General features: G+C 41.5%; 1 protein-coding gene across 1 annotated transcript; it reads right to left on the reverse strand.

Moving 5' to 3' along the window:
- Positions 1 to 27,888, reverse strand: LOC148009838 (Cytidine/deoxycytidylate deaminase family protein). Its single transcript, XM_087673302.1, has 3 exons — positions 27,443 to 27,888; positions 1,580 to 1,878; positions 1 to 1,445 (listed from the first exon to the last, which is right to left on the reverse strand). Exons 1-3 carry the CDS (start codon positions 27,830 to 27,832, stop codon positions 797 to 799), a joined length of 1,338 nt encoding a protein of 445 aa, XP_087529428.1. The 5' UTR covers positions 27,833 to 27,888; the 3' UTR covers positions 1 to 796.

Below are 27,888 nucleotides of genomic sequence, written 5' to 3' on the forward strand. Positions count from 1 at the left end.
GTCACATCACCACTAATTACACTTAGAATTGTAACCAATACAATTTTTTTCTTCCTTTTGTAAGAATGAATCTTCCATTTACAAACAAACAAACAAACAAAACAAAAAACAAAAAGAACTAAGGCCTGGCAGGGGCAGACCAAAAATGGCACAAGATCCACGAAGCAATGTACTCTCAGCAGAAACTGACTTGTGGATTTCTTGCATGTTACATCACTTCAGATTTACTAATAACATTATCAAAGTCTCTACTCAATATTATCCAAGCTTTCATATTTGTAGTCCCATCCAAAATCAGGAGTGCTTCATACTCACAGGCTGGTTCTAAATTGAATCATGAAATTCCTGGAAACAACAATGTCTCATTTAAACCCTCTGCATGCTTCATAAGAGCAACCGCATTTACAAGGTACTCTCTGACAAAGTATCCAAGCTGTGGTCACTGCACTTTGTAGTGACAAGTCCCATTTGCTCCATTCAAGACCAGTAGATTCTCCCCATCATGCAAAGAAATTTGAATTTTATATGATTAATTATAATAGCATCTGGAGATTCAAGCATGTTTCCTGTTACTACTGCCCAAATCACAATGCATCATCAAGAAGGAAGCTTCTTAGGGACAACACAGTTTGTTTCTCCCTGCATGGAAATATTTCTGAAATGGCAAATATGGCTGGCTAATTCAAATAAATGCATAAGCATCCCCGTAAAGAGCTGCTGAATATGCTCAAACACTGCACCAGAGTTCAGTATGTATGATACTTCTACCAGTTTTTGGCATTCAAACAACAAAACATCACTGTGGTATGTATCCTTCAATTATTACATCAAGACCTGACATTGTAGTGCTTACCCTTTCTAGATGAAGCAACCCATTGTCAACCACAAATCCTGGACCAGCTTTGGTGTTTCCACAGATAACAGGTGAGATTGCCACCACAAGTTTCTGCACCACTTTCTCTTCCAGAGCCTTCCTACCAAGAGAGTTTCCGAAGCCTGACAATTCTAAGCTCCTAGAATCCAGAAGCACTGAACAAAGGCCTCGCTCATAGCAAATGTCAAGCACAGAGTCAAGAGCCAGTTCCTTTACTGCCATCACCTCAACCCCTCGCTGCTGCAATAAAGACTCCATCAACTGTCCTGCCCGCTCACTTTTACTCTCTGAATCAGCCAATATGGCATGCTCACTAGCAATCACAATGGTCGGTGAAATAGAGGTGTCAAACACACTTAAATTTAGTGGGAATATAAAGCTATCAGTAAGTATAATCCGAATTGGTTGTTTTGAACCAGGTTCTGCTGAAACCAGTACTGGATCATCAGAAAGCACAGCATCTGGTAGAATGACTGCATCGTTTTGTTGGAGCAGTTTGGAAAAATAGCTACCTTTGACACTGTCAATGGAGACAGCCCCCAAGAAGGCCCCATCCAGTGAAGTTGAAAACCTGAGCATTCAGCAATTGTTATCATTAAACTGGCAATGCTTCATGCAACTGAATCTGCTATATACATTTAAACTCAAATCCCTTCTTTGCAACTGCTTTGTGAAATATGACCTCATGTTGATAAATTGAGATACCTAAGAGTCGTGAAGGGCCTTTTAAAGAGCATTCGGTGAATATAGGCCTCATTAAGGGATTTGCAGGATGCTTCTTCCACCCCAATTATAACTTCTATACCTGCTCTTGTTAGAGCCTCGACTCCTTTTCCAGCAACAATGGGATTTGGATCAAGCATACCCATTACAACACGCTTAACACAAGCTTGAATGAGTGCATGTGTACAAGGTGGTGTTCTGCCAAAATGATTACACGGTTCCAAGCTGACATATGCTGTAGCTCCCTTTGAATTTGTTCCAGCTTCCCTTAATGCAAACACCTGTAACAAGAGTAATTGCTTGTGGTGAGCACACTCTTTAAAAAATGCCAAAAACTATGAAATTTTCTAAGAAGATAAACAATAGAATTTGTGAGCAAATGTTGTAAGGATATTTAAGTTGGACACATTGTAACCAACACAAGTACCTAGAACTATGAAGGCTATAAGGTGGCTCGTATCCTATGAATCCCTTGCCATTGATTCTCTCTAGTATCCTTGGTGATCTTTAACATATTTGGTTGGTTTTAAAATTTGGCAATATAATGGTGGTCCTAAAAGTGGTACTGTTTTTCTCTTATATCCCTACTTCAAGATTTTTAAATACTTTACAATTCTTGAATAGATATAATATTTTCTTGGATGAGTTGCATAACACTTGCACTCAATCTTTGAAAGATCACACAAGGAAATGCTGAAAGGTAGCCCTCTAAACACATCACTGGAAGTCCCCAAGACTGAGACATGTATCTAATGCCCCTAAATCTTGACAACATAGCAAGAGCAATTGTCTAGCATATAACAAAGAGGAATAGTTAGATTGGGTGTGTTTAGGTCACAACAAAGGCACTAATACATGGTCCAAGATCCATGTTGGAACTCTAAAGTTCCCAATCTCTCATAGTGTTAACTATATAGTCAGCTCATAAGTGATTCTGGCATGTGTTCCAATGGGATGGACATTTTAGAGTATTAAGGTATTTTTTAGTAGTCATTATGGTAATTAATTTAGCATTTTATGCTAGCCAACCTAATCACATTACTGGCACTATTTGCAGTGACGGGTCAGGCATGAAGATCGAGACAGCGGGTGTTCCTTAGTCGCGAAGAGACAGAGAGTGTGAGACAGAGCAGAGCAGAGAGTGTGCACATTTTTAGGTACAATGACAAGTGTACCACTTTAGATTTTTAGATAGATATATATGTGTAAGTACAAGTGCTAAGGATGTGTTCACACCCGAGCACATTTAAAGGCACGAGGGCCTTTATTCCCAACAACCTCCCACCTAAAGGCAATGTGCCTTAAGAGGAGAAAGAATCAACTAAGTCTAGGTATGTACAAAGCTGAAATACATATATCTATCCAACTCCCATCGTCTGTCGGCAATGAGCAAACCGCTCTGCTGGAAGACCCTTTGTGAGAAGGTCTGCAAGATTATCATCTATATGCACTTTGACAAGCACAATGCTCTTGCTGTCAAGTATATCTCTAATAAAGTGGTACTTCACCTATATGTGCTTTGTCTTTGCATGAAAGACACGATTCCGTGCTAGCATGATAGCACTCTGACTATCACAATGGAGAACAAGTAACTCTGTGATGCCGAGCTCTCCCACCAGAAGTGAAAGCCATAAAGCCTCCTTGCATGCCTCAGTGGCAGCCACATACTCTGCCTCTGTAGTGTACCACTTTAGATTTTTAGATAGATATATATGTGTAAGTACAAGTGCTAAGGATGTGTTCACACCCGAGCACATTTAAAGGCACGAGGGCCTTTATTCCCAACAACCTCCCACCTAAAGGCAATGTGCCTTAAGAGGAGAAAGAATCAACTAAGTCTAGGTATGTACAAAGCTGAAATACATATATCTATCCAACTCCCATCGTCTATCGGCAATGAGCAAACCGCTCTGCTGGAAGACCCTTTGTGAGAAGGTTTGCAGGGTTATCATCTATATGCACTTTGACAAGCACAATGCTCTTGCTGTCAAGTATATCTCTAATAAAGTGGTACTTCACCTATATGTGCTTTGTCTTTGCATGAAAGACAGGATTCCGTGCTAGCATGATAGCACTCTGACTATCACAATGGAGAACAGGTAACTCTGTGATGCCGAGCTCTCCCTCCAGAAGTGAAAGCCATAAAGCCTCCTTGCATGCCTCAGTGGCAGCCACATACTCTGCCTCTGTAGTGTACCACTTTAGATTTTTAGATAGATATATATGTGTAAGTACAAGTGCTAAGGATGTGTTCACACCCGAGCACATTTAAAGGCACGAGGGCCTTTATTCCCAACAACCTCCCACCTAAAGGCAATGTGCCTTAAGAGGAGAAAGAATCAACTAAGTCTAGGTATGTACAAAGCTGAAATACATATATCTATCCAACTCCCATCATCTGTCGGCAAAGAGCAAACCGCTCTGCTAGAAGACCCTTTGTGAGAAGGTCTGTAGGGTTATCATCTATATGCACTTTGACAAGCACAATGCTCTTGTTGTCAAGTATATCTCTAATAAAGTGATACTTCACCTATATGTGCTTTGTCTTTGCATGAAAGACAGGATTCCGTGCTAGCATGATAGCACTCTGACTATCACAATGGAGAACAGGTAACTCTATGATGCCGAGCTCTCCCACCAGACGTAAAAGCCATAAAGCCTCCTTGCATGCCTCAATGGCTGCCACATACTCTGCCTCTGTAGTGTACCACTTTAGATTTTATATGTGTAAGTACAAGTGCTAAGGATGTGTTCACACCCGAGCACATTTAAAGGCACGAGAGCCTTTATTCCCAACAATCTCCCACCTAAAGGCAATGTGCCTTAAGAGGAGAAAGAATCAACTAAGTCTAGGTATGTACAAAGCTGAAATACATATATCTATCCAACTCCCATCATCTGTCGGCAAAGAGCAAACCGCTCTGCTAGAAGACCCTTTGTGAGAAGGTCTGTAGGGTTATCATCTATATGCACTTTGACAAGCACAATGCTCTTGTTGTCAAGTATATCTCTAATAAAGTGATACTTCACCTATATGTGCTTTGTCTTTGCGTGAAAGACAGGATTCCGTGCTAGCATGATAGCACTCTGACTATCACAATGGAGAACAAGTAACTCTATGATGCCGAGCTCTCCCACCAGACGTGAAAGCCATAAAGCCTCCTTGCATGCCTCAGTGGCTGCCACATACTCTGCCTCTGTAGTAGACAATACAACACACTTTTGTAGCATGGAGATCCAAGAAACTGCTTCTCTTGTGAAAGTAAACACATATCCAAAAGTGGATTTTCTACAGTCCGCAAGACCAGCATAGTCTGCATCCGTAAAGCCAACAACAGATACCTTCTGCTTCCCAAAACAGATGCACAACTCCTTTGTGCCTTTGAGGTATCTCATAATACCTTTCACTACATCCCAATGCTTCTTGCCAGGGGTTGCCATGTATCTGCTAACCACTCCCACTGCAAAGGTAATGTCAGGACGTGTAGCAACCATAGCATACATCAAACTGCCAACAGCTGAAGCATATGGTATCTTGGCCATTTCAGCCTTTTCATCATCAAATGTAGAGATGTCCTCTGCACTGAGTTTCATATATGGAGGCAATGAAGCCCCAATTGTTTTCCCCCCCTCCATATTGAAACGCTGCAAAACCTTGGAGATATACTCCTGTTGAGATAGATAGAGTGAGCCTTTTGATCTATCTCTGAGTATTCACATGCCAAGAATGTGATCTGCATCACCAAGATCCTTCGTGTCAAAGCTGCCATGAAGACTTTGCTTCAGTGAATCCAAGGCATGAGTATCCTTGCCAGCAATCAACATGTCATCAACATACGAAACCAAGAAAATCAGGCTGCCATATGCTGCCTTCTTGGTGTACAAGCAGTGATTCACTTAACTTCTATGGAAACCTTGAGACTGCATGAATGTATCAAACTTATGATACGATTCTCTTGGTGCTTGTTTCAGCCCATACAAACTCCTTTTGAGTTTGCATAAAATCCTTTCTTTCCCTTTTTCCACAAACCCTTCAGGCTGCTACATATATATGTCTTCATGCAGATCACCATGTAAAAATGCAGTCTTTACATCCATCTGTATGAGCTCCATATCTTCACTTGCAACCAAGCCCAAAATGGTTCTCAATGTAGTCATCTTGACTACAGGAGAGAAAATCTCATCAAAGTCAATTCCATGCTCCTGCTTGTACCCCTTTGCAACCAATCTTACTTTGTACTTTGGTGAGGAACCAGAAGTGACCTTCCTTTTGTAAAACCATTTGCATAGAAGTGTTTTCTGCCCTTTAGGTAACTGCACCAAGTCCCAAGTGCCATTTTTCTCAAGTGATTCCATTTCCGACAACATGGCTTTATACCATTTCTTGTTGTCTTGTCCGTCCATGGCTTCCTTGAAGCAAGATGGTTCATCACAGTCTATCAACATGACATAATCAACCACATTGTTTACACCAAGAACAAATCTGTCAAGTTGTCTAGTAGCCCTAGACGATCTCCTAACCCAATGATCGTTGTTTGCTGGCTGTTGAGCATTTTCAACTTGCTATCCTGGCATTTCAGCCTGCAAATCAGCATTAACAACTTGTTGTCCTAGCTGTTCTTGTACATGTAGTGGCTCATTATCATGGGCAATAGCTGGCTGATCATTTCCAACAATATTTTTTGCATTTATAGGTTCATTTACAGCAGGTATTTGCTGTTGTACAGCAGGTACATTTTGCTGTCCAAAAGGTATTTCTTCCCGGAATACAACCCTACAGACCTCCTCAATCTTTTCGGGCTGTTTATGCATGCGATCTTCCCGGAAGATAACATCATTGCTGCGTTCTACTTTCCTTTTCTTGGGATCCCATAATCTATACCCCATTTCACCCTCGTCACCATATCCTAGAAAAATTCATTTACAAGACTTTGGCTCAAGTTTGCTATGTTTTTCTTTACGAATGTGCACATAAGCCTCACAGCCAAACACTTTCAGATGAGCATATAAAAGTGGCTTGCCCGACCACGCTTCTTGGGGAACTCCCCCCCCCCCCCCAAAGACCTGTTTGGTGACCGATTAATTAAGTGAACGGCTGTCATAACAACCTCTGCCCAAAAACCATGGGGTAATGCAGCATGAGACAGCATCGTACGGACCTTATCTTGTATGGTCCGATTCATAGACTCTGCAACTCCATTTTGGGGTGGATTATGAGGGACAGTGAGCTCTCTCTTTATCCCTTTGCTGTCACAAAATGCCTGAAAGGCCTTGGACACATATTCCCCACCATTGTCAGAGCGAAGACACTTAAGTATCTTATCTGTCTGATTTTCAGCCAATGCCAAGAATTTTTTAAACTTGTCAAGCACTTTATGAATAGGGTAAACCCATACCTTCTGTGTAGCATCATCAACAAAGGTGACAAAATATTTATTTCCCCCTAAAGATAATCTTGGCATCTGACATACATCTGAATATACTAACTCTAGAGGAGAAGATTTCAATGAAAGAGACTTCTTATGAGACGTCTGTGCATGTTTGCCATAAATACAATGATCACAATGCTCAAAATCAGCATAACGAAGACAAGGCAAGTAACCCAAATGAGAAAGCACTTTCATTCCTATTTGACTGATGTGTCCCAACCGGCCACGCCACAAGAAACGCTTGGTTGCTCAGTCACGGCAACAACATGGTCACGCACACTAGATACATGAAGTGGATATTAAGTATCACTCTTGTAACCTCTGGCAATCACTCTAGATCCCTTACAGATCTTCCATTTTCCATCACCAAAGGTGGTATGAAAGCCATCATCATCTAGCTGCCCTGTGCTAATCAAGCTCTTCTTGAGCTGAGGTACGTGCCATACATGCTGAAGTGTAAAGACAAAGCCATGCTGAAACTGCAACTGCACATTGCCAATACCTGCAATGTCACATGCATAGTTGTCCCCAAGATGAACAACACCATGTCAACCCCTTGTATAGGCAGAGAACCACTCTCGATGAGGGGTGACATGAAAGGAAGCACCTGAATCGAGAATCCAAGTATGCATGTCATCATCTGTATCCACAAGTAAAGCATGTGTACCAAAGTGTGAAGAGACAAAGAGTACGTCACTCCCACTATCACTGTCATGAGTGACTATATTCACCTCTTCAATTTTTACACTGCTCTTCTTAGGTTGACTGTCCTTCTTCTCTTCTTTGCTATCATCTGTCTTCTTGCCCTTTCCTTTCCCTTTCTTCCATTTGTAGCAGTCATGTTTTTAAAGTGACCCTTCTTGCCACAATGATGGCATTCAACATCTTTGCCACGTGATTTATTGCGTCCCTTGCTATCAGATTTGCATTTCCGCTGTGATCTGCCCCTAGTATGCAAAGCACTAGAAGACTTACTGGATGCATTATTCTGCCGATTCATTTCTTCCATGAGTAGAGCACTCTCTACATCAGCATACAAAGAATCGCATTCGAATTGCTCATAGCAGTCCTGAAATTATCCCAACTGGGAAGAGTACAAAGCAAGAACATAGCCTTAAATTCTTCATCAATCAAGAACTTCAAGGCAACCAACTAGCTGAAAATGGAGTTAAACTTACTCAAATGAGTAAACATTGTTATACCCTCTTTCATACGCAAATCCATAAGCTTTTTCAGCCAATACACTTTGCTTGCAGCACTCTTCTATGCATACAGTGCTTCCAATCGAGTCCATATAGCATATGCAGAATCCAAACCTTCAATATTAATCAGCAAGGCATCAGAAATTGATAGCTCAATGGTTGAGTATCCAAGCTCATTTAACTCATCCCAATCTTCATGTTCCATGTCCATGGGCTTTGTCCCTTGTGTTTTGATCGGCTTTGCCTACTTCTTTTGCAACATGATATTGTAGCACTGCTTTTGCCAAACTGCAAAGTTATGTGCTCCTTCAAGCTTCTTTATGTGCATGAGATTACTGCTGTCACTGCTGCCAGCCATGATTTTCAGCCCAAATGTGACCAAAAAACAGCAAATGCAGGCCCAAACTGTCACCCTAGTGACCAAGGTACAAACAAGTCCAAGTGTTGATGTCCAAATTGCATGGAATTGAACCTGCATATACATAAAATGACCAAATGCTGCACAGATTTTGCCTAAATTGCAAAAGCCCTAAATTGCATGGGGTCCAATGTGCATCAATGTCGAGAAATTGGGTAAATTTCAGCCCAATATGTGCATGAACATGAAAAGCCCCAAATGTCAGGGACAAAATGTCACAAATTCTGCAATTTCTGAGACAGATATCACTGTTGCATCTTACTCGCACCAAATCTGGACAAATCCCCAAATTTGCCAAGTCCTGCGTGCACAGTGAAACTAAAAGAATTTCACTAAAATGTAAAAAGCCCCAAAATTCCCGGGCAAATGTGCACTCACTTTGCAATTTCTGAGTCAGATTATCCAATTCTGGATTGAGATCCCTAAATTCGAGAAAAGCCCCAAATTTCAGGGCCTGAACCTGCACAGATTTGCACACTGTGCTTGCGCACGCAAACAGCTAGAGGAGAGGAGGTAAAAGCAAACTCAAATTTGAAAAAAAAAGGATGTGACAAGGGGTCCGTTGACCCATGTCCAGGTCCGTGACCTGTCAGGGGTCACGTCGCCAGCCCGACCGTCGTCCCATTGTCGCACGGGATTCACACGGGGAGTTTTGTGAATGTCGCTCATCGCAGGGACGCTAAGTGAGATGAAGAGAACTCACGATAAATTCATGGATGTATACTTGTTGTACATGTTGAAGACCATAATAAAGAAGATGTTCGATTGTTGTTGATTAGGAACATAGTGAGGCGGAGAGTTCACCTGTCCTTTTGAGCTACTTTTTAAAATTCAAAGATTCTTGTCTTTAAGAGAGGAAATATTGGCATGGATAAGCATTTAAATGGATGATTGAAGATGTTAATACATAAGGAAATCCATGACATCAAGGATACAAAGTTAAGCTCAAGAAGATTTAAATAGAACATAAGCTTTCTTATGATGCTAGAGGATCATATGAATTGAGCCTTCAAGTATTATATCAAATGGCTGTGTGGAAGGGCTTTTTCAAGTTGGAGTTTACAAACCTCGGGGCACAATAGAGGAAAAGTATTACTTGTGGGTTTGGTAGATAGATAGTAAGGTTGTCTTCAATATTTGGTGGTAAGCAAGAGCTAGAAGTCCAATGGGGAAGTCCCATGATGCCTAGCTTCTTGGAAAATCTAACGGCCACAATCGCTTGTCAAAGAAGCTCCATAATGTAGAGAGAAAGTCTTTCGGTCATAAAACTCGTAGGGATCTCCTTTGCAGCAGCAACTGCAGGTCCTCCTCCGTCACATCTAGGTTGTGGATACATGGAGGAGGAAGTGAAGAGGCCCTTAAAAACTCAATGCTCCATGGTAGGCTTCAATTCGAGAAGGAGCTCAGAGAGAGAGAGGGGGAGAGTTACAACTTTGAGAGTCGCAAGACCATCTCTCCCGAACAGTTCCCAGAAGAAACAAGTGCCAAGTCACGTCGAAGGCTTTCTACTCCGATCTTTGAAGTCCAAGGACAAATCGGCTGTAACTTCCTCGTCCATAACTCCGATCACAGCAACTTTTGCCGACGTACTCCCTTCCATTTGTTCCAGCTCAAACTGCCGATTACGCAATATTCCTCCTCCTTCGTCTTCTTAGTCGTAGCTACGTCAACATCTCCAAGCTCTTCAAAATCACAGAGCTCGTCGATGCTTTCTCTCATCAGTTGCCGCCTCTCGTCACCCTGCGTCATCCTCCGAGCCAAATTTGGAGATAAGATTGCCTCTCAATAGCTTCCGTCACAGCACCTTTGTCATTGTTTTTCGGCCTTCTCTTCTTCTTCGTTCCTTATTATCAGCTTTTGGCTTCATCTGCAGGCTTCCGCACTATTACCTCCCTCGTCAACGTTATCAACTAGTTGTTATCGTTGTTGCCAATATCGTCGTCGTCCGCACTCCTCCAGAAAGCATAATCATCGACGTGTTTACGATCAAATGACGGTGCCTATCTTCATCTCTGTCGCAGCAGCAATCGCTTTCTACCTCCTCCGAGCTTTCATCCTCCTTGACCGCTTCTTTAGCTGCATCGTGGCCTCATCCTGGACTTCTGCGTTTCCTTCAGCTTCTTTCGTCTTCTACTATCGTCCTCAACTTCAACTTCATCACCAATTATTCAATCATTGTCTTTGATCATCGTCTTCTTCTCTTCCCCCCCAATTCGTCGAACGTCTTCCTCCTTATACTTCTTAGCAGCTCACAAAAGCTTGATGCTTTTGTCAGTGTAATTAAAGCTTCATGACGTTTTTGTTCCCGACGTTCTTTATTGACGGCTTCATCCCGTCAAAAAGCTTCAGAAAGCTTTATTTTTTGATACCCTACTATGACGTCAATGTTGACACCTTGCTTCGTACTCTATTTTTGTCTGCAAGTCGATTCTTTCCCCCCTCAGATCTCAGCCTTGCCTTTTGGAAAAAGCTTAAATCACAAGCAAATAACAACCATATTGGCTATCCACAATGTCTCTTATGAGGATAGTCTTTTTAGTATTTCAAACATAAACAAGGTCAGCTCTTGTGTGATATCAAAGCCTATTCATTGGCATTTTCCTTAGTACTTTATCCTCAATGCTATCTTTGGAAAATGATAGAATCTTACAAGAAAATCATATGGTCGGAAAGTTGTTTTGAGAGAGGAAAGAGCTTTATGTGGCCTCATTGAAATGAATACTAAACCTAGCAATGTTTTAATCAATATTTCAACCTCCCCTTTCACAATAGGAAATAGACCTGAAGAAGCATTGCTATGCCTCACTTCACATAACTAATTCTTCTCATCAACAACTCATCAACAACAAGATACAATCCACCATAACACTGCAATGGTGATGGTCTGAAGTCAATGTATGCAACATTGCATAGTTGTTTGTGCAAATAGTATATCCATTATCGAGGCTATAGAGACATTTTCAGTCTTTTCCTTGAGGTCAAATCTCATGATCCTCAATGTCCTTAAGTCTTCAAGATGGAATCTTTTGTATGAGCTTGTTTTTCCCATGCATTGGGCCTTATCGAAAATATGCTTTGGAAAAGAACTTCGTGCCCAATCACTCGTGTAGTTTGCAAATTAGGTTCCATGCAATGCAATCAATCAAGCAATGCTTCCACACAAAATTTATGAATGCATTGAAAAAAATTGTGCCTAGCCTAACTATATGTGCTCGTGCGTCATGCAAATGCAAACACAAAAGAAACACACAACGGAAAATAAACTCATAATGACACTAGCTTAAGAGTTCAAAATCTTGGCAAAAAATTACGCCCTCAGGTTTGCAGTGGTAGACGCATAGCATCACGATATCGTGACGCCACGCGCTAATGCCTAGTCGCTGGCGTGGCACGTTTGGTGCCCGTGTGCCCGTCGTCGTCTGGTCTGCAACGTCGCTTACTGGTAGCCACACCTGCCTTCATCTCTAACAGTCAACACTTCCATCGACTGTCAGCTGCCCTAGTCTGCTGCCCGCATAGAGCTCACCTGTCAGCTGCCCTGTCGCGCCTGCAGCAACTGTCGCCCACAACCTCACGACCTGCTCGCCTTCTGCAGCCCGGCACACTTCAGACGTCTCGAGAAGCGCACACTCCTTGCCCGCTCTGATACCAGTTTGTAGTGATGGGTCAAGCACGAAGATCGAGACAATGGGTGTTCCTTAGTCGCAGAGAGACAGAGAGTATGAGAGAGAGTAGAGCAAAGAGTGTGCACGTTTTTAGGTACAATGACGAGTGTACCACTTCAGGTTTTTAGATAGATATATATGTGTAAGTACAAGTGCTAAGGGTGTGTTCACACCCAAGCACATTTAAAGGCACAAGGGCCTTTATTCCCAACACTATTTTGTCCTATTTATTCGGGCTCCTCCTCCACATTCAATTATTCATCACTTGTAGATCCACTACATGCCCTATTCAAGAGAGGGAGCTAGTGTCAGTGCCTATTCAACCAATGACTCACTATTGTACATAACTGTCTCGTGTTTGGTATATGGATTCCATTTCTCGAGCACATCTCTAAGTTTTTGCAGTGTTGTGTTTTTCTTTCCTTTCTCTTCTGCCTTGTGTTCAGCAATTTATTTCAGCATTCTCTCATGCTTCCATTGCTGCATCTACTTCTCACATGGTATGACATTTCAGGATCTACGCTCCTGCATCTGTTTTTTGCTGATTACATGTCTTCCACTCCTGATTGTTGATCTTCTCCTGTCCTCTGTTGATCAAGCAACCTATATCTGCTGCAAATCGTCTTGTTCCCAACCTCTACGATCTGCATTCACTGCATTAAATGCTCCTACATCTATGTTTTCAATCCAAGGAACTTCTGCTACCCTCGGCGGCTCCTGATTGGTAGGTGACTACTGATTACTCGTTAAGAAACCTACGTTTTCAATTTTTGTTGTTAATACAATGCTAGGCAACTCTTTGTTTGCTATTTACTTCCAAATTTTCTTGATTTTAGCATTTGTTTTTGTGATCAACTTGTTCTATATTACGTGTGAGCTCCAATCAATGTAGTCTGTGTTGTGCTTTGGTTGTACTCTCTCTCTCTCCTCCTTTTCTTTTCCTTTATTTTCTCTTTCTATCCACTCCAGATGGCTCCTCCTTGCAGTTCTACTAATGACAAACTTCACGGCCTTGAATACCTAACCTAGAGTGCTATTATGAAAGCATGGCTTGTGCAGAAGTGGTTATGGTACATTGTTTCTGGAGCTTTTGAGCATTTTGAGCACCCCGCTCCTCTTCCAACTAATTTCGACGAGGACAACTATGAAGAAGAAGTGCTCACATGGGATAACGATGATGCATGTGCATATTCTGCTATTCTTCGTTGTGTTTCTAAAGAAGTTCTTTCAACGGTCACCTCCTACGGGACAACTTCAATGCTATGGGTGAAGCTTTAGATGTTGTACGAGGCTCCTTCAACCATGCATGCTATTACCCTTTATGGACAACTCCAACAGATGAAGTTTGAGCCGAATGATATTATTCAGTCATTCTTGACTCATGTTACATAGATACAGGACCAACTTCGACACATGCAGTCCACCCTTCCAAAGGCTCATCTTGTAGGGATTGTGCTCTACAAGCTCCCTCCGAAGTTTGATGGAGTGGCCATCATCGACACCAGTGTGGTTCACCCATATGTCCTACATGTTGCTTGAGCATGAGGCATCTTTGCGATTACAAGGGAGGCTTCATCCCAATATGGTGGCTCCAGTGAGACCTTTGTAGCTTCAAAGAGAGAAGACAAGAAAAAGAAGTCGAGGGCCTAATGTTATCATTGTGGTAAGAAAAGATATTTGCACAAGGATTGTAAAGAGTTAGTGGCTTCAAGAAAGAAGAAAAAGAAAAAGAAGAAGAACCAGGATATGGACTTCTCCGCCGAGTCATTCACCTCCTCCGACTCCGACTTGGATCCTCAAGCCAAGGCTAAGGTTAAGGGGTGGAAAGGATGATCTTGTTTAGACCTTGCGAGGAGGGAAGGGCTTGATAGCCCCTCCTCCTACTTTCTAGTGCATGTAATGTGGTCATCTCTCACGACTTTCCAATGCCAAAGAGAGAGTGAGAGGGTGGAGGGATGGGATAGTTGAGCCTCATCTATACAGATATACAAGTGCATAAGTTCCAAAGAGAGACTTTGAAACCAACCTTCCTCCTTAGACCAAATGTGAGAAATAATTTTCCTTTTCACTTATAGGGCAATCAAGGAAAGTACTTGTACATCCTTCGAGTCCTATTTCCTTTGATCCTTCATAGGAGGGGAAGGAGGGGTGGCAGCAACAGTAGCAATAGTATCAACTTCTTGTCCTCGAGCATTACGCTAAGGTGTCTGAGGAGCAATACCTCCTATTTACTGCAAATCACATGTAACATAGTCCCATAAGTCCTTTGCAACACCAAGAACGCTACTCTGATCATTATTTCCCTAACATGCCACGCTGTCAATAATGGACAAAAATTTACAACCAAATACTTCAGTGCTGAAGTATGGTGTGTACTCCTCAGAAAACCGAAAATCCCCATGGTATTAATAAAAACAAGTACCAAACTCTCACACAAATGCCAAAGTGCGCACAATGTCACCCAAATCAACATTCACCCAAGAAATAACAGCAATGCACTGTTGTACCACACTTGCCTCAAAATGCGTGCCTCAAAGGAAACAGTTTACAACAATTTAATGCCAAGTCTCAACAATTTTTCATGTGCCAAATCTGACTATCACCGCAAATGAACACTGTTGTACTACATGTTATCTACCTTGGAACGCGTGTTGGGCAAAATCCCCAAATTTCTTCACAAAATTTCAAAGAAATTGAAGAAATGTATACCTTACGATCCAAATTTCTGTAGAAATGTTGCCTCGAGACACATGCCAACACTAACCAACAATTGAAATCTGCCTCTTGATGCGTGCCAAAGCCAAAAAACTGAAAAGCCTCAAATTTCTCACACCAATGTCAAAGAAATTGTGCACTGTTGGCAATTTTCATGGAGATTCGTGCACGGAAACTCAAATTGGGCAAAAGCCCCAACTTTTCTCAAAGAAATTTCGAGAAATTTTAGAAATTAAAAAAGTCAACCAAAAATCCCCATGGAGTGTGAGAAATTGCAAATTTCTTTGAAATTAGGCATGAGTCAAGCAAGATGGATGAGAAATTGCAAAAAATTTCAAAAACCCCCAAATTCAAAAAATTAGGGTTCCTATATTTTTTCTTAGATCTGTAGAAAATAGCTGGCAAGGCTAAGAAAACGGCGAGCAACACTGAGAATATTACGAGCAGGGCTAAGAAAGGCTATGTGTGTAGAGTTGCATGCAAGACTATGTACCAAACTACGAGAAGGCTGAAAACAGTAGTAGCACCTCCTTCAAAATCGTAACTTCTCTTCCAAAACAGTAGCTCTCCCTCCAAAAGAGTAGCTCCTTTTCCTTTGTCGATTGAGTGGACTCTACGTAGGTGGTACCAGTTGAGCAGTGTAGAGATAGAACCCACGTGTCTAGCTTTGATACCAAATGTTGGAAATGGAAGAAGAGAGAAATGCCTCTAAACATATGTGACCATGGAATCCGCGCCTTGGCCAAACTACCAAAGTGGCCCCTCATCTGACCTCAAACAAGGAGCCAATCCTGCTCTCTATCAAATACTAGCCCATCATAAACCTAGATGTCAATCCCAGCTCTTGAAGATTTGAACCTACCATACTTCAGTAAATGCGTCAAGGACGTCTCTCTTTGAAACCTATGCACTTGTATACATGTATAGATGAGGTTCACCTACCCCATCTCAGCACCCTCTCACACTCCCTCTCTGGCACCAAAAAGTCGTGAGGGATGACCGCATCACCTATCCTAGAAAGCAGGAGGGGCTGCCTTCCCTCTATCGGAAAATGAGGATCCCTTCCAGCCCTTGGACTTCGCCTGGGCTAGAGGATCTGAATCGGAGTCTGAGGAAGAGGATGGCTCAATCTAGATCCTACTTCTTCTTCTCCCTCTTCTTCCGTGAAGCCACTACCACTAACTCTTTACAGCCCGTGTCCCTTCTCACCACAATGATAACATTGGGCCTTCGAATTCTTCTTCCTGTCACCCCTTTTAGAAGCTGCAAGAGCCTCACCAGAACCTATTAATGAGACAGAAGCCTGCCATGTAGACGCAAAGATGCCTCATGCTCCAACAACATGGAGGACATATGGGTAAAACTCATAGGGGTCAAGGATGTCTACACCTGCAAAGCATTGGCCACTCCATCAAACTCTGGGGGGAGCTTGTAGAGTATAGTCCCCACAAGTATTAGCAATCTAAACAGCTCATGTGTGAGTCTAACCTATGCCGAGTATAGCTAGGTTATTTAGGCGTTTTATATGGTTATTATGATGCTTATTTGGGACATTTTATATGATCCCCACAAGTATTAGCAATCTAAACAGCTCAAGTGTGAGTCTAACCTATGCAGAGCATAGCTAGGTTATTTAGGCATTTTATATGGTTATTATAATGCTTATTTGGGGCATTTTATGCTAGACAACCTGCCCCTATTTTTAGCATTGTTTTCTTCTTTATATATTAGGCTCCCTTCTCATTCAGTCATATCATCACCTACAGGTTCTGTGGAGGGAGGGAGCCGATGCCAGTGCCTAGGAGCCGATGACTCGCTGTTGTACACGTCATTTGTTAGAGATCATCATCCCCTGGACATGCATTCATCAAATAGATTATGTACATAAGCATTTCCTGTCAAACAGGCATTCGAGAGCACTTTTGTGTGGTGGAGCAGGCAGGATATCCACGTGGCAAATTTCTGTGCAATCGCAGAAGGTTGTAGAATACGTGGCAGTCTGGTCATACAACAGGTTGCAGTCATCACAGGTGCCACATGCACAACAAGAGTAGTCGGACAGTTTGTGTGCAATTGGCTGCATTTTATGCAGCCAACCTGACCTGCATTATTTTTAGCATTTCTTTTTGGGCTATTTATACTACACAACCTCCACACACTTTTACATACTCTGATCACAAGTTTCCATATTACTGATCGTGGAGACTGCTGCACATACTTCAAGATTCATAGACCGTGAGATCTTCGAGGTGGAGACATACACAAACATACACTCTGCGCCCGTGTACATATCTCCTTCCTTTTACAGCATTCTTCATTGCAGATTTTCTGTATTCCACTGTCTCTTTCTCTCTCTCTCCTCTCTTTGTTCACTCTCAGTCTTGGTCATACACTTCCACACCGCTTCACTCTGACATCATTCTCATGTTTGGTATATGGATTCCATTTCCCAAGGACATCTCTGAGTTCTCTTCTTTTGCAATGTTCTTCTCTTTCTTTCTCTTTTGTCTTGTGTTCAGCAATTTATTTCAGCAATTGTCTATGCTTCCGTTGCTGCACCACTTTTGATATGGTATCGAATTGCAAGCTTTCATTTCCTGCTATGACTTTTTTGCTGATTTCATGTCTTCCCCTTCCATTTGCTGATTAGGCAACCTGCTGCTGGTTGTTTTCAGCATGTGTGTACTCAGCTGCTGCCTGTGTTTTCAGCTTGCACTTGGATTAAAGCCTGTACCAGTCAATTTGCTGCATTTTGCATTATATGCCCCTAACCGTGGCTGGGCGACTGTTTTTACAGGCCATTTTGCTAATTTTGGCAGTTTTTGACTACTTTTTCCTCATTTTGCAGCAATTGCCCTTCATTTCTAATCAGATTTTTTGTTACACTGCATGTGAATTCTCATTTTGTGAAGTCTTTGCTGTTGGTTTGGCTATGTTCTCTCTCTGTACACCTTCTATTCTCTATCTTCTCTTCATATCCTCTTCATGTGGCTCCTTCATGCACTTCTATTGATGATAAGTTACATGGACCTGACTATCTAACATGCAGTGCTGCCATGAAAGCCTAGATTGTGCATAAGCAGTTAATGGTGCATTGTTTGTGGAGCTATTCTCCGTCCTCATCAGCGTCCTTTTCCACTTCTCGAAGAGTTTGATGAGGACAACCATGAGAAAGCTGTGCTTACATGGAATATGGATGATGCGCGTGCCTATTCAGCTCTTCTTCAATGTATTTCTAAATAAGTTTTCCTGACGGTTACCTCCTGCAAGGCATCTCCCGAAGTATGGTCGAAGCTTTAGATATTGTACGAGGCACCTTTCCCCATGTGTATAGTGACCCTTTATGGATAGCTTCAGCAAATACAGTTTGAGCCTAAAGACACCATTCAATCCTTTTTGCTCCATGTTAAACATGTACAGGACCAACTTCAACACATGCAATCTACCCTTCTAGAGGCACATATCGTAAGAACATTACTCTACAAGCTCCCTTGGAGTTTGATGGAGTGATGAATGCTTTGAGGGCGCAAACATTGTCTACACCTGTGAGCTTCACACATATGCTACTTGAGCATGAGGCATCTTTGCATTTCCAAGGGAGGCTTCCGTCTCGTTATGGAGGATCGGGTGAAGCTTTTGCAACTTCAAAGATAGATGACAGGAAAAAGTCGAAGGCCCAATGTTACCATTGTGGCAAGAAGAGACACTTGCAAAAGGGCTGCAAGGAGTTAGTAGCCTTACAAAAGAAGAAGGAGAGGAAGAAGAAGTGGGATGCAATAGCCTCCGACAAGTTATCCTCTTCCTCAAACTCCGACTTACATCCTCCAGCCAAGGAGAAGTCTAAGGCACGACAGGGGTCCATTTCTTCAGACCATGGGAAAGACTTGGTAGCCCCTTCCTCTACTGCTTTCTAGTCCAAGTAATGCGGTCATTCCTCATGACTCTTCAATGTCAAAGAGAAAGTGTGAAAGGGTGGTGAGATGGAATCGATGAACTTCATCTATACAGGTATACAGGTGCACAGGTTCCACATAGGGACATCCTTGACACATCAACTGAAGTCTGGCAAGTTCAAACCCTAGAGCTAGGATTGACATCCAAGTTCATGATGAGCTGAGAGTGGAATTGGCTCCTAGTCTGAGCTCACATGAGGAGACACTTTGGCGTTCTGGCAACAAGCGGGGAATCCATGGTCACATATGTCCATAGGCATTTTTTATAGGATAGTCTTATATACTGCAAGGCATTGTTGATAGAGACAGAGATCTATTATGACTTTTCTATTTTTCAAGTTCTAGTACGAGTATTAGGTTCCCTCCGAGACACCTTGGTGATGACTTGATCACCCACTGCTTGGGTATCCATGATTCTAGTCTGGTGATTCATTGTTGTATAGACTATGATTAGCCTTATCATTGTATCCTTGTATTGTATCAAATCACCCATGATTTGAGAGAGAATGTTAGCAATCCAAACAGCTCATGTGTGAGTCTAACCTATGCCGGGCATGGCTAGGTTATTTAAGCATTTTATACAGTTATTATGATGCTTATTTGGGGCATTTTATGCTGGCCGAACTCCCCCTATTTTTTGCATTGTTTTCTTCTTTATACATCCAACTCCCTCCTCATTCAAACATATCATCACCTACAGGTTCTATGGAGAGAGGGAGCCAATGACTCACTATTGTACGCATCATTCTCATGTTTGGTATATGGATTCCATTTCCCAAGCACATCTTTGAGTTTTCTTCTTTTGAAGTGTTCTTCTCTTTCTTTCTCTTTTGTCTTGTGTTCAGCAGTTTATTTTAGCACTTGTCTATGCTTCCATTGCTACACCACTTCTAACAACAAGATATGCCTCTGGAAAAGCAAACTGCATGTGTTGAAGTTGGTTCTGTACTTGTGTAACATAGAGCAAAAATGACTAAATAGTATCCTTAGGCTTGAACTTCATTTGTTGGAGTTGTCCATAAAGTGTCACTACACACATGATGAAAGGTAACTTGTACAACATTTGAAGCTTCGACCATACTTCTGCAGATGTCTTGTAAGAGGTAACCGTCAATAGAACTTCTTTAGAAATACATCAAAGGAGGACAAAATAGCCACGCATATCATCCATATCCCATGTAAGCACAGCTTCCTCATGGTTGTCCTCATCAAAATAGTCTAGAACTAGAAAAGGACACTGAGGACACGGAATAGCACCACAAACAATATACCATAACCGCTTTTGCACAAACCAAGCTTTCATAACAGCACTCCAAGTTAGATAGTCAAGGCAATGTAACTTATTAGTAGAAGTGCATGGAGGAGACATCTAGAGAGGATAGGAAGAGAAGATGGAGGAGAGAAGGTATACAAAGAGAGAATACAACCAAACCAACAACAAAGACTGCACAAAATGAGAGTTCACACACAGTGGAAACCAAAATCTTATCAGAAGATGAGGGTGATTGCTGCAAGAAGTTAAAAATACAACCAAAAATTGCCAGAAACAACCAAAACGACCTATATTCACAATCACCCAGCCAGCAATCAAGGTCAAAAAACCAAAACACAAACTGAATTAAGCAATAAATGCAGCAAACTTACAAAAAACAGGGTAGGATGCTGACACAGGCTGACAACGCTGATTGCTGTGCAGAAAATGCAGGCTGCAGTGGACCACAGACGGGCTGAATAGCAGGCAACAGTAGTCGCCTGATAAGAAGAGGGAAAACAGACCTGTAATTAGCATAAAAGCATCAGCAAGAGCATAGATCATGCAGTTTGATACCATGCCAAAAGTGGATGCAGCAATGGAAGCGTATAGGTATGCTAAAGTAGACTGCTGAACACCAGACTAAGAGAAAAGAAGAACGCTGCAAAAGAAGAAAACACAGAAGACTGCTCGGAAAATGGAATCCATATACCAAGATATGAGATAGTTGCGTACAACAATGAGTCACTGGCTGCACAGGCACTACACTGGCTCCTCTCTCCACCAAGATCCCCACGGAATGAAATACACTGACTGAGGAGGAGGGGCATAGAATATATAGGTAACAAATATGCCATAAATAACAATTGGGTGGCCAGCATTAGGCCAACTGGCATCAAAATGTCCTAAAATGCCACAAATAATGCACAATAAAAATGTCTAAAATAGCTGAGATATGCCCAACCCAATCTAGCACGCACAGACTCACATATGAGCTAACATATCTGCTCACAGGGGCCTCTAGCCTTCGTCGAGTGCCTACTAAGTAAAGGAGTTTCATCAACAACATCCGTTGAAGCCAAGAGTCTTATCAAGAAACCCCACCATTCCTTCTAGAACTCGTCGCTAAAGGAGGGGGTAATGTCATGGGCACCAAGAAATCTAAGATCTTCTAGAAACCTCTAAAAGATTCCAGAAAGTTCTAAGAAGGTCCTAGAAGATTCTTTGAAAGATTTTGCATCAATGCTTACATCAACATTGCTTATGTCAGTAATGCTTATGTTGTTGATGATGTCATCATCTAGAAGCCCTTAACCTCCTCAACTCTAGTATAAGTAGGGGGTCTTGGGCTACAAGCCCTTCGGTTTTGCCAACACCAATTGTGAGGCTCCTGTGAGGTGAGTCCTCTCTAGTTCGAGTTCAAGCCATGTATCTCCAATTCTTATCTTGTCTTGTCTCGTACTTGATCTAGTCTTGTATCAAGAATCTAGCCTTGTTATAAAGACCATTATATTAATCTTGTATCGAGAATCTAGCCTTGTTATAAAGACCATTATATTAATCTTGTATCAAGAAGTATATTGTTGCAATTCCTCTTCGTACAATAAAGAATCGAGTTCTTTTTCAAGTTAATTCCTTGTAAGTTGTGAAGCAACAATCCTTGTCCTTGCCAAGTTCTTGTCGCCCTCATAACATTAGTGGGATGTAGGCACCAGCTAATGGATGAAGGTAGATTAGACTAATCAAGATGAGCAAGTGACTATGCTGCCCATATAAGTATAGATGAGGAACCAACCAAAGTTTGTGGGTTTGCTTATGTGACACAAAAACATTATGGCATTTTGAGTTTTGAGGTTGTTTAAAATAGGCTAATGAAGGTTGAATGTGTAATGCACTTTTTTCGACAAGAGGATGTCCACCAAGAGTACACAGCATATGCAGGGTGTACTTGCCTTAAAAAGCACCCGAAAAGGAGCTGCCTAGGTCACATGAAGAACCAGTAAATCAAGATGAAGGGCTGGAAACAATGTTATGCAGGCTGTCTTGCAAAGGTCAAGGTGATGATAGCATGTGAGAGGGGCAGTGGAAGAGACTGAATGCAAACAGAAAGAGAAACATTGAAGGCAAGATAGAAGACATTGAGAAACTCAGTTGAATGATGAAGAGAAGCTCATACAATGTTCAGCCCCTGCATGTGCTACAGATGTAGCTGAAGTGATGTTGGCCAACTTTTAGGTGAAGCCTATATATAGGCAAGATTGAACTACAATGATCTAGAACTGTGTCTTGGGCCAAAAACATGGACAGGGCCCAAAAGTAGGAATGACAGATAAAAAGACCAGAAATGACCAAAATGATTGAACCTCAACAAAGCTCCTAATGTCTCTCACTAACTTAGTGTAGGACACAACAAGGAGATGACTGGACATGCTAATAATGAGCTGCATTTTGATTTCCTTACAAGAGGAGATTGACAACCATGCATGTTTGGGGTCAAACTTGGATCTCTTTTCAACTTTACAAGATCCAATGTTCAATTTTTTGAGGAGTGCATTCTACTTGTGGACAGTTGCTTTCGATGAGTATGGTTTTAAGCAGAATCAGCTTCATATTAATTCCCCTATCGGTAGCTTGAGGGAGGGATCCCCATCCTTCCTTTGTGGTTGCTTGATTTTTTGTAGATTCTATGTGTCAAAAGTGGATACATCAATGGCAGCATGAAAGAATGCTAAAATAAATTGTTGAACACAAGACATAAGAGACAGAAAAGAGAAAACACAAGAACACTGCAAAGAAGAACTCAAAGATATGCTAGGGAAATGGAATCCATATACCAAACACAAGACAATCACATACAACAGTGAGTCACTGGTTGAGTAGGCACTAGCACCGGCTCCCTCTCTCCAAGGCATGCACTAGATCTACAAGTGATGAATGGCTGAATGTGGAGCAGGAGCTCGAATAGATAGGACAAATCAAGTTGGCCAGCACAAAATGCTAAAATAATCACCATGGTGATCACTAAAAAAAACCTAAAATACTCTAAAATGTCCAGCCCACTGGAACACTGGCTAGACTTGCTCATGAGCTGACTATATTGCTAACACCCTCTCTCAAATCATGGGTGATCCGATACAATACAATGATACAATGATAATGACTCATCATATTCCATACAACAAAGACCACCAAAATAGGACCATGGATACCCAAGTAGTGGGTGGTCAAGCCACCACCAAGGTGCCTCAGAGAGAACCTCATTGTCGATATTGATCGTACCAAAACCTGAAAATAGAGAAGAACCATAGCACCTCTCTATGTCTCTCATTAATGCCTCACAATGGCATACATAATCATTCTGTCAAAAATACCTCTAAGCATACATGAATATGGATTCCCCACCTTTGGCCAAGACCACCAAAGTGTCCCCTCGTGTAAACTCGGCGGACTAGGAGCCAATCCCACTCTTTATCAAGTAACATCCCATCCATAGTTGCATGGAAACGTGTTTCCTAAGGTAGGAAACATACAAAATGGGTAAGAAATGTTTCTTACATTTTGAGGCGTTTCTTATACATCAAAAAAATATCATTGGGTGGAAAGTGACGTTTTGGCCCAAAAGAGTATACGCTATCATAAAAACACATTTTTCCCTTGTGAAAGCGTCAAAAAGTAACATCTTTCCCCTTGCAATCATGCCTTCTACCTAAAACCTTGGAATTCCTGAATTGTGATAGGCTACAACCCTTCCAAACATTTTGTGAACAATTTACACTCCGCGAACTTATGAGAAACTTATAATGCCTCTTCAAGCTATAGATACAACAGCTCATACTCGTAATACAACTCGCACAAGTATTGTTGTAGCTATTGATGAGAATCTACTTGAGAGCTCCAACTCTAGTAACAAGAGTGACGAGAAGGAGGATGAGAAGGCCATTCAATATCAGTTATGACTCATGATACATTCTCTAGGACTTAGGATTGACTTTTAGTAGTTTCCATAATTCATTTTTGTATTCAATATTTAACAAGGTTCATGAGGCTTTGGACTTGTTTGACACTTTGTTACTTCTATGATTTTATTCGTGTTTGCTACTTTTATCCTTGCTTTAAAATATTATTTAATGTTTCCTTTTAAATATTATGCTGACAATCATTGATAAGGATGTCAATAGCTATAAATTGAAATGTGATTTACAAATGGTCAATAACACCTATTTTCTTAATGGTTTGATATTGTTTTCATGCTCACAGTGTACAATTTGATCATTGGTTATATAGATAATGGATAGGTAGAATTACTTATTTGAGTATTTCATATATATGTATTCTATAATCCATAATTTTTACTATGTAGGTAAGAAACGTTTTTTAGACGTTTTCTAAAAATTAATATTATAGAAAACTTGTTTAAAACCCGTTTCATACCTTGTTGTTTCCAAAACTCCTAACTACTATGAGCCCATCATGAACCTAGAAGTCAATCCCAGCTCCAAGATTTCAAAACCTTCTAGAATTTGATCGATGCATCAAGGAAGTCCCTCTCTAGAACCTGTGCCCTTGTATACCTATATAGATGAGACTCACCTACCCTACCTCTTTACCCTTTGACACTCCCTCTCTGGCACTAGAGAATCGTGAGAGATGACCGTATCACTTGCACTAGGAAGCAAAAGAAGAGTTACCAAACCCTTCGCTCGAACTAAAGAAGATGATCATTTCCATACCTTGGCCTTGGCCCTGGCTTGAGAATCCGAGTCGGAGTCAGAGGAGGCAGATGACTCAATGAAGAAGTTTGTATCCTACTGCTGCTGCTTCTTCTTCTTCCTCAAAGCCGCTAACTCTTTGCAATCCTTGCGTAAATGTCTCTTCTTATCACAATGATACCTTGGCCTTGGCCCTGGCTTGAGAATCCGAGTCGGAGTCAGAGGAGACAGATGACTCAACGGAGAAGTTTGTATCCTACTGCTGCTTCTTCTTCTTCTTCTTCCTCAAAGCCGCTAACTCTTTGCAATCCTTACGTAAATGTCTCTTCTTACCACAATGATACGATTGACCCTTTGACTTTTGCTTCTTGTCACCTCTCTGTGAAGCTGCAAAGGCCTTATTGGAGCCACCATATTGGGATGGAAGCCTTCCTCATAACTGCAAAGGTGCCTCATACTCGAGTAGCATGGAGGACATATAGGTAAAGCTCACTGGTGTTGATGACATCTGGGCCCACAAAGCATTGGCCACTTCATCAAACTCCAAAGAGAGCTTATAGAGCACAGTCCCCATAAGATGAGCGTCTAGAAGGGTGGACTGCATGTATCGAAGCTAGTCCTATACCTGTGTAACACGAAGTAAGAATGATTAAACAGTATCCTTCGACTCAAACTTCATCTGCTGGAGCTGTCCATAAAGAGTAACAACACGCATCGTCGAAGGAGCCTTGTATAACATTTGAATCTTCACCCATATTGTTGAAGCTGTCCTATAGAGGTGACCATTGGAAGAGCTTTAGATACAATGAAGAAGAGCAGAATATATATGGGCATCATTGTTATCCCATGTGAGCGCAACTTCCTCATAGTTATCCTCGTCGAAATCAACCGGAAGAGAAGTGGGGTGCTCAAGACACTCAAAAGCTCCAAAAACAACGTACCATAACCACGTCTACACAAACCATGCTTTCATAACAGCACTTTAGGTTAGGTAATTAGGGCCATGAAGTTTGTCATCAATAGAGTAGCGAGGAGTCATCTAGAGAGAATAAGAAGAGAAAATAAAGGAAAAGAAAAGAAAGAGAAAGAGAGAGAGAGTACAACCAAAGCATAACACAAATTGCACTAACTGGAATTCATACGTAGCATAGAATAAGCTAATATAAAAACAAATGCTAAAATCAAGAGAATTAGAAAGAAAATAGCAAACAAAGACTCACCCAGCACTATACCAACAACAGAACTTGAAAACACAAGTTTCTTGAGGAGTAACTATGAGTCACCTGCCAATCAAGAGCCGCCCAAGGTGGCAAAAGTTGATCAGACTGAAAACATAGATGATGATGGTTAAAACGCAAGCTATAGGAGCATTTAATGCAATAAACACAGACTATAGAGACTAGGAACATAACAATTTGCAGCAAATATAGGTCATCTAATCTGCAAAGGACAAGAGAAGATTAATAATCAACAGTGGAAGACCTGTAGCCAACAAAGAACAACAAGAGGTGGGTAGATCCTAAAATCTAATACCATGTCAAAAGCAGATACAACAATGGAGGCTTGAAAGAATGCTGAAATAAACTATCAAACCTAAGACAGAAAAGAAAGGAAAGAGAAAATACAAGAACATTGCAAAAAAGAATTGAGAGATGTGCTTGAGAAAAGGAATCCATATACCAAACACAAGATAGTCGTGTACAACAATGAATCACTAGCTAAATGGACACTAGTACCTACTCCCACTCTCCAACAAGGCATGCACTAGATCTGCAAGTGATAAATGACTAAATGTGGAGGAGGAGCCCAAATAAATAGGACAAATAGTGTCAATAAAGTGATCAGGTTGGCCAGCATTTAATGCTGGTCGGCCAACATAAGATGCTAAAATAATCACCATAATGACCACTAAAAAATACCTAAAGTACTCTAAAATGTCCAGCCCACTAGAACATATACCAAACTCACTCGTGAGCTAACAATACTCCTAAGACTAAGAGATTGGAAACTTTAGAGTTCCAATATGGATCTAGGACCATGTACTAGTGCTTCTGTCGTAACCTAAACACACCCAATCTAACTATTCATCTTTGTTATATGCTAAACAATTGCTCTTGCTTTGCTGTCAAGATTTGGGAGCATTAGATACATATCTCGGTCTTGGAGACTTCTAGTGATCTCCTTAGAGAGTTGCCTTCCAACATTTCCTTGTATGAGTTATCTTTCAGAGATTAAGTACAAGTGTCATGCAACTCATCAAAACAATGTTATATCTATTCAAAAAGAACAAAAAACTATATAAAACTCTTGAAGTAGGAAAACAGTTCCACTTTTTAAGACCACCTTTATATTGTCAATTTTTAAATCAACCAAATGTATTAAAGATCAAAGATCACCAAGGATACCAGAGAGAATCAATGCCAAGGGATTCATAGAATATGTGCACCTTATAGCCTTCATAGCTCCAAGTAGTTGCATAGGTTTCGAGCAAGAAACATCAACCTCAGCATGTGGCTCTCCTGCTTTGGGATGAAAGCCTCTGCCAATAACGTGCCCGTCCTTTACAATGACGCACCCAACCATGGGGTTGGGGGAGGTGTGGCCTAGGGCTTGTCTGGCTAAGCTCACGCACATCTGCATGTACTCTGCATCCGTCTTGGACACTCCATCTTCAAGTGCAGCGACAGCAGCACATGACAATGCTGGATAGTGAGAGGAGGCTAGCCCGCGGGAATTCCTCGATAGGAGACGGAATTGCTGCAAAGAATGACTGTCTTTCCATGAAAGAAGAGGAGCAGGTTGATGGCAAGTCCATGGAGGTGCGGGCCGGTCTCTGGTCGACAAGAAAGTGGTCTGTGCGCACTTCATGCTCGCCATAGCCTTAATATGCATTGCTCCTTTCCTATGCCGTAGGTATGAGTCATGCGAGTCCTTGCCTAGCTAGTCAT

Source organism: Lygodium microphyllum, chromosome 30 (genome assembly GCF_053477565.2).
Source record: "Lygodium microphyllum isolate KBCC chromosome 30, Lygodium_microphyllum_v1.1.10, whole genome shotgun sequence".
Lineage (NCBI taxonomy): Eukaryota > Viridiplantae > Streptophyta > Polypodiopsida > Schizaeales > Lygodiaceae > Lygodium > Lygodium microphyllum.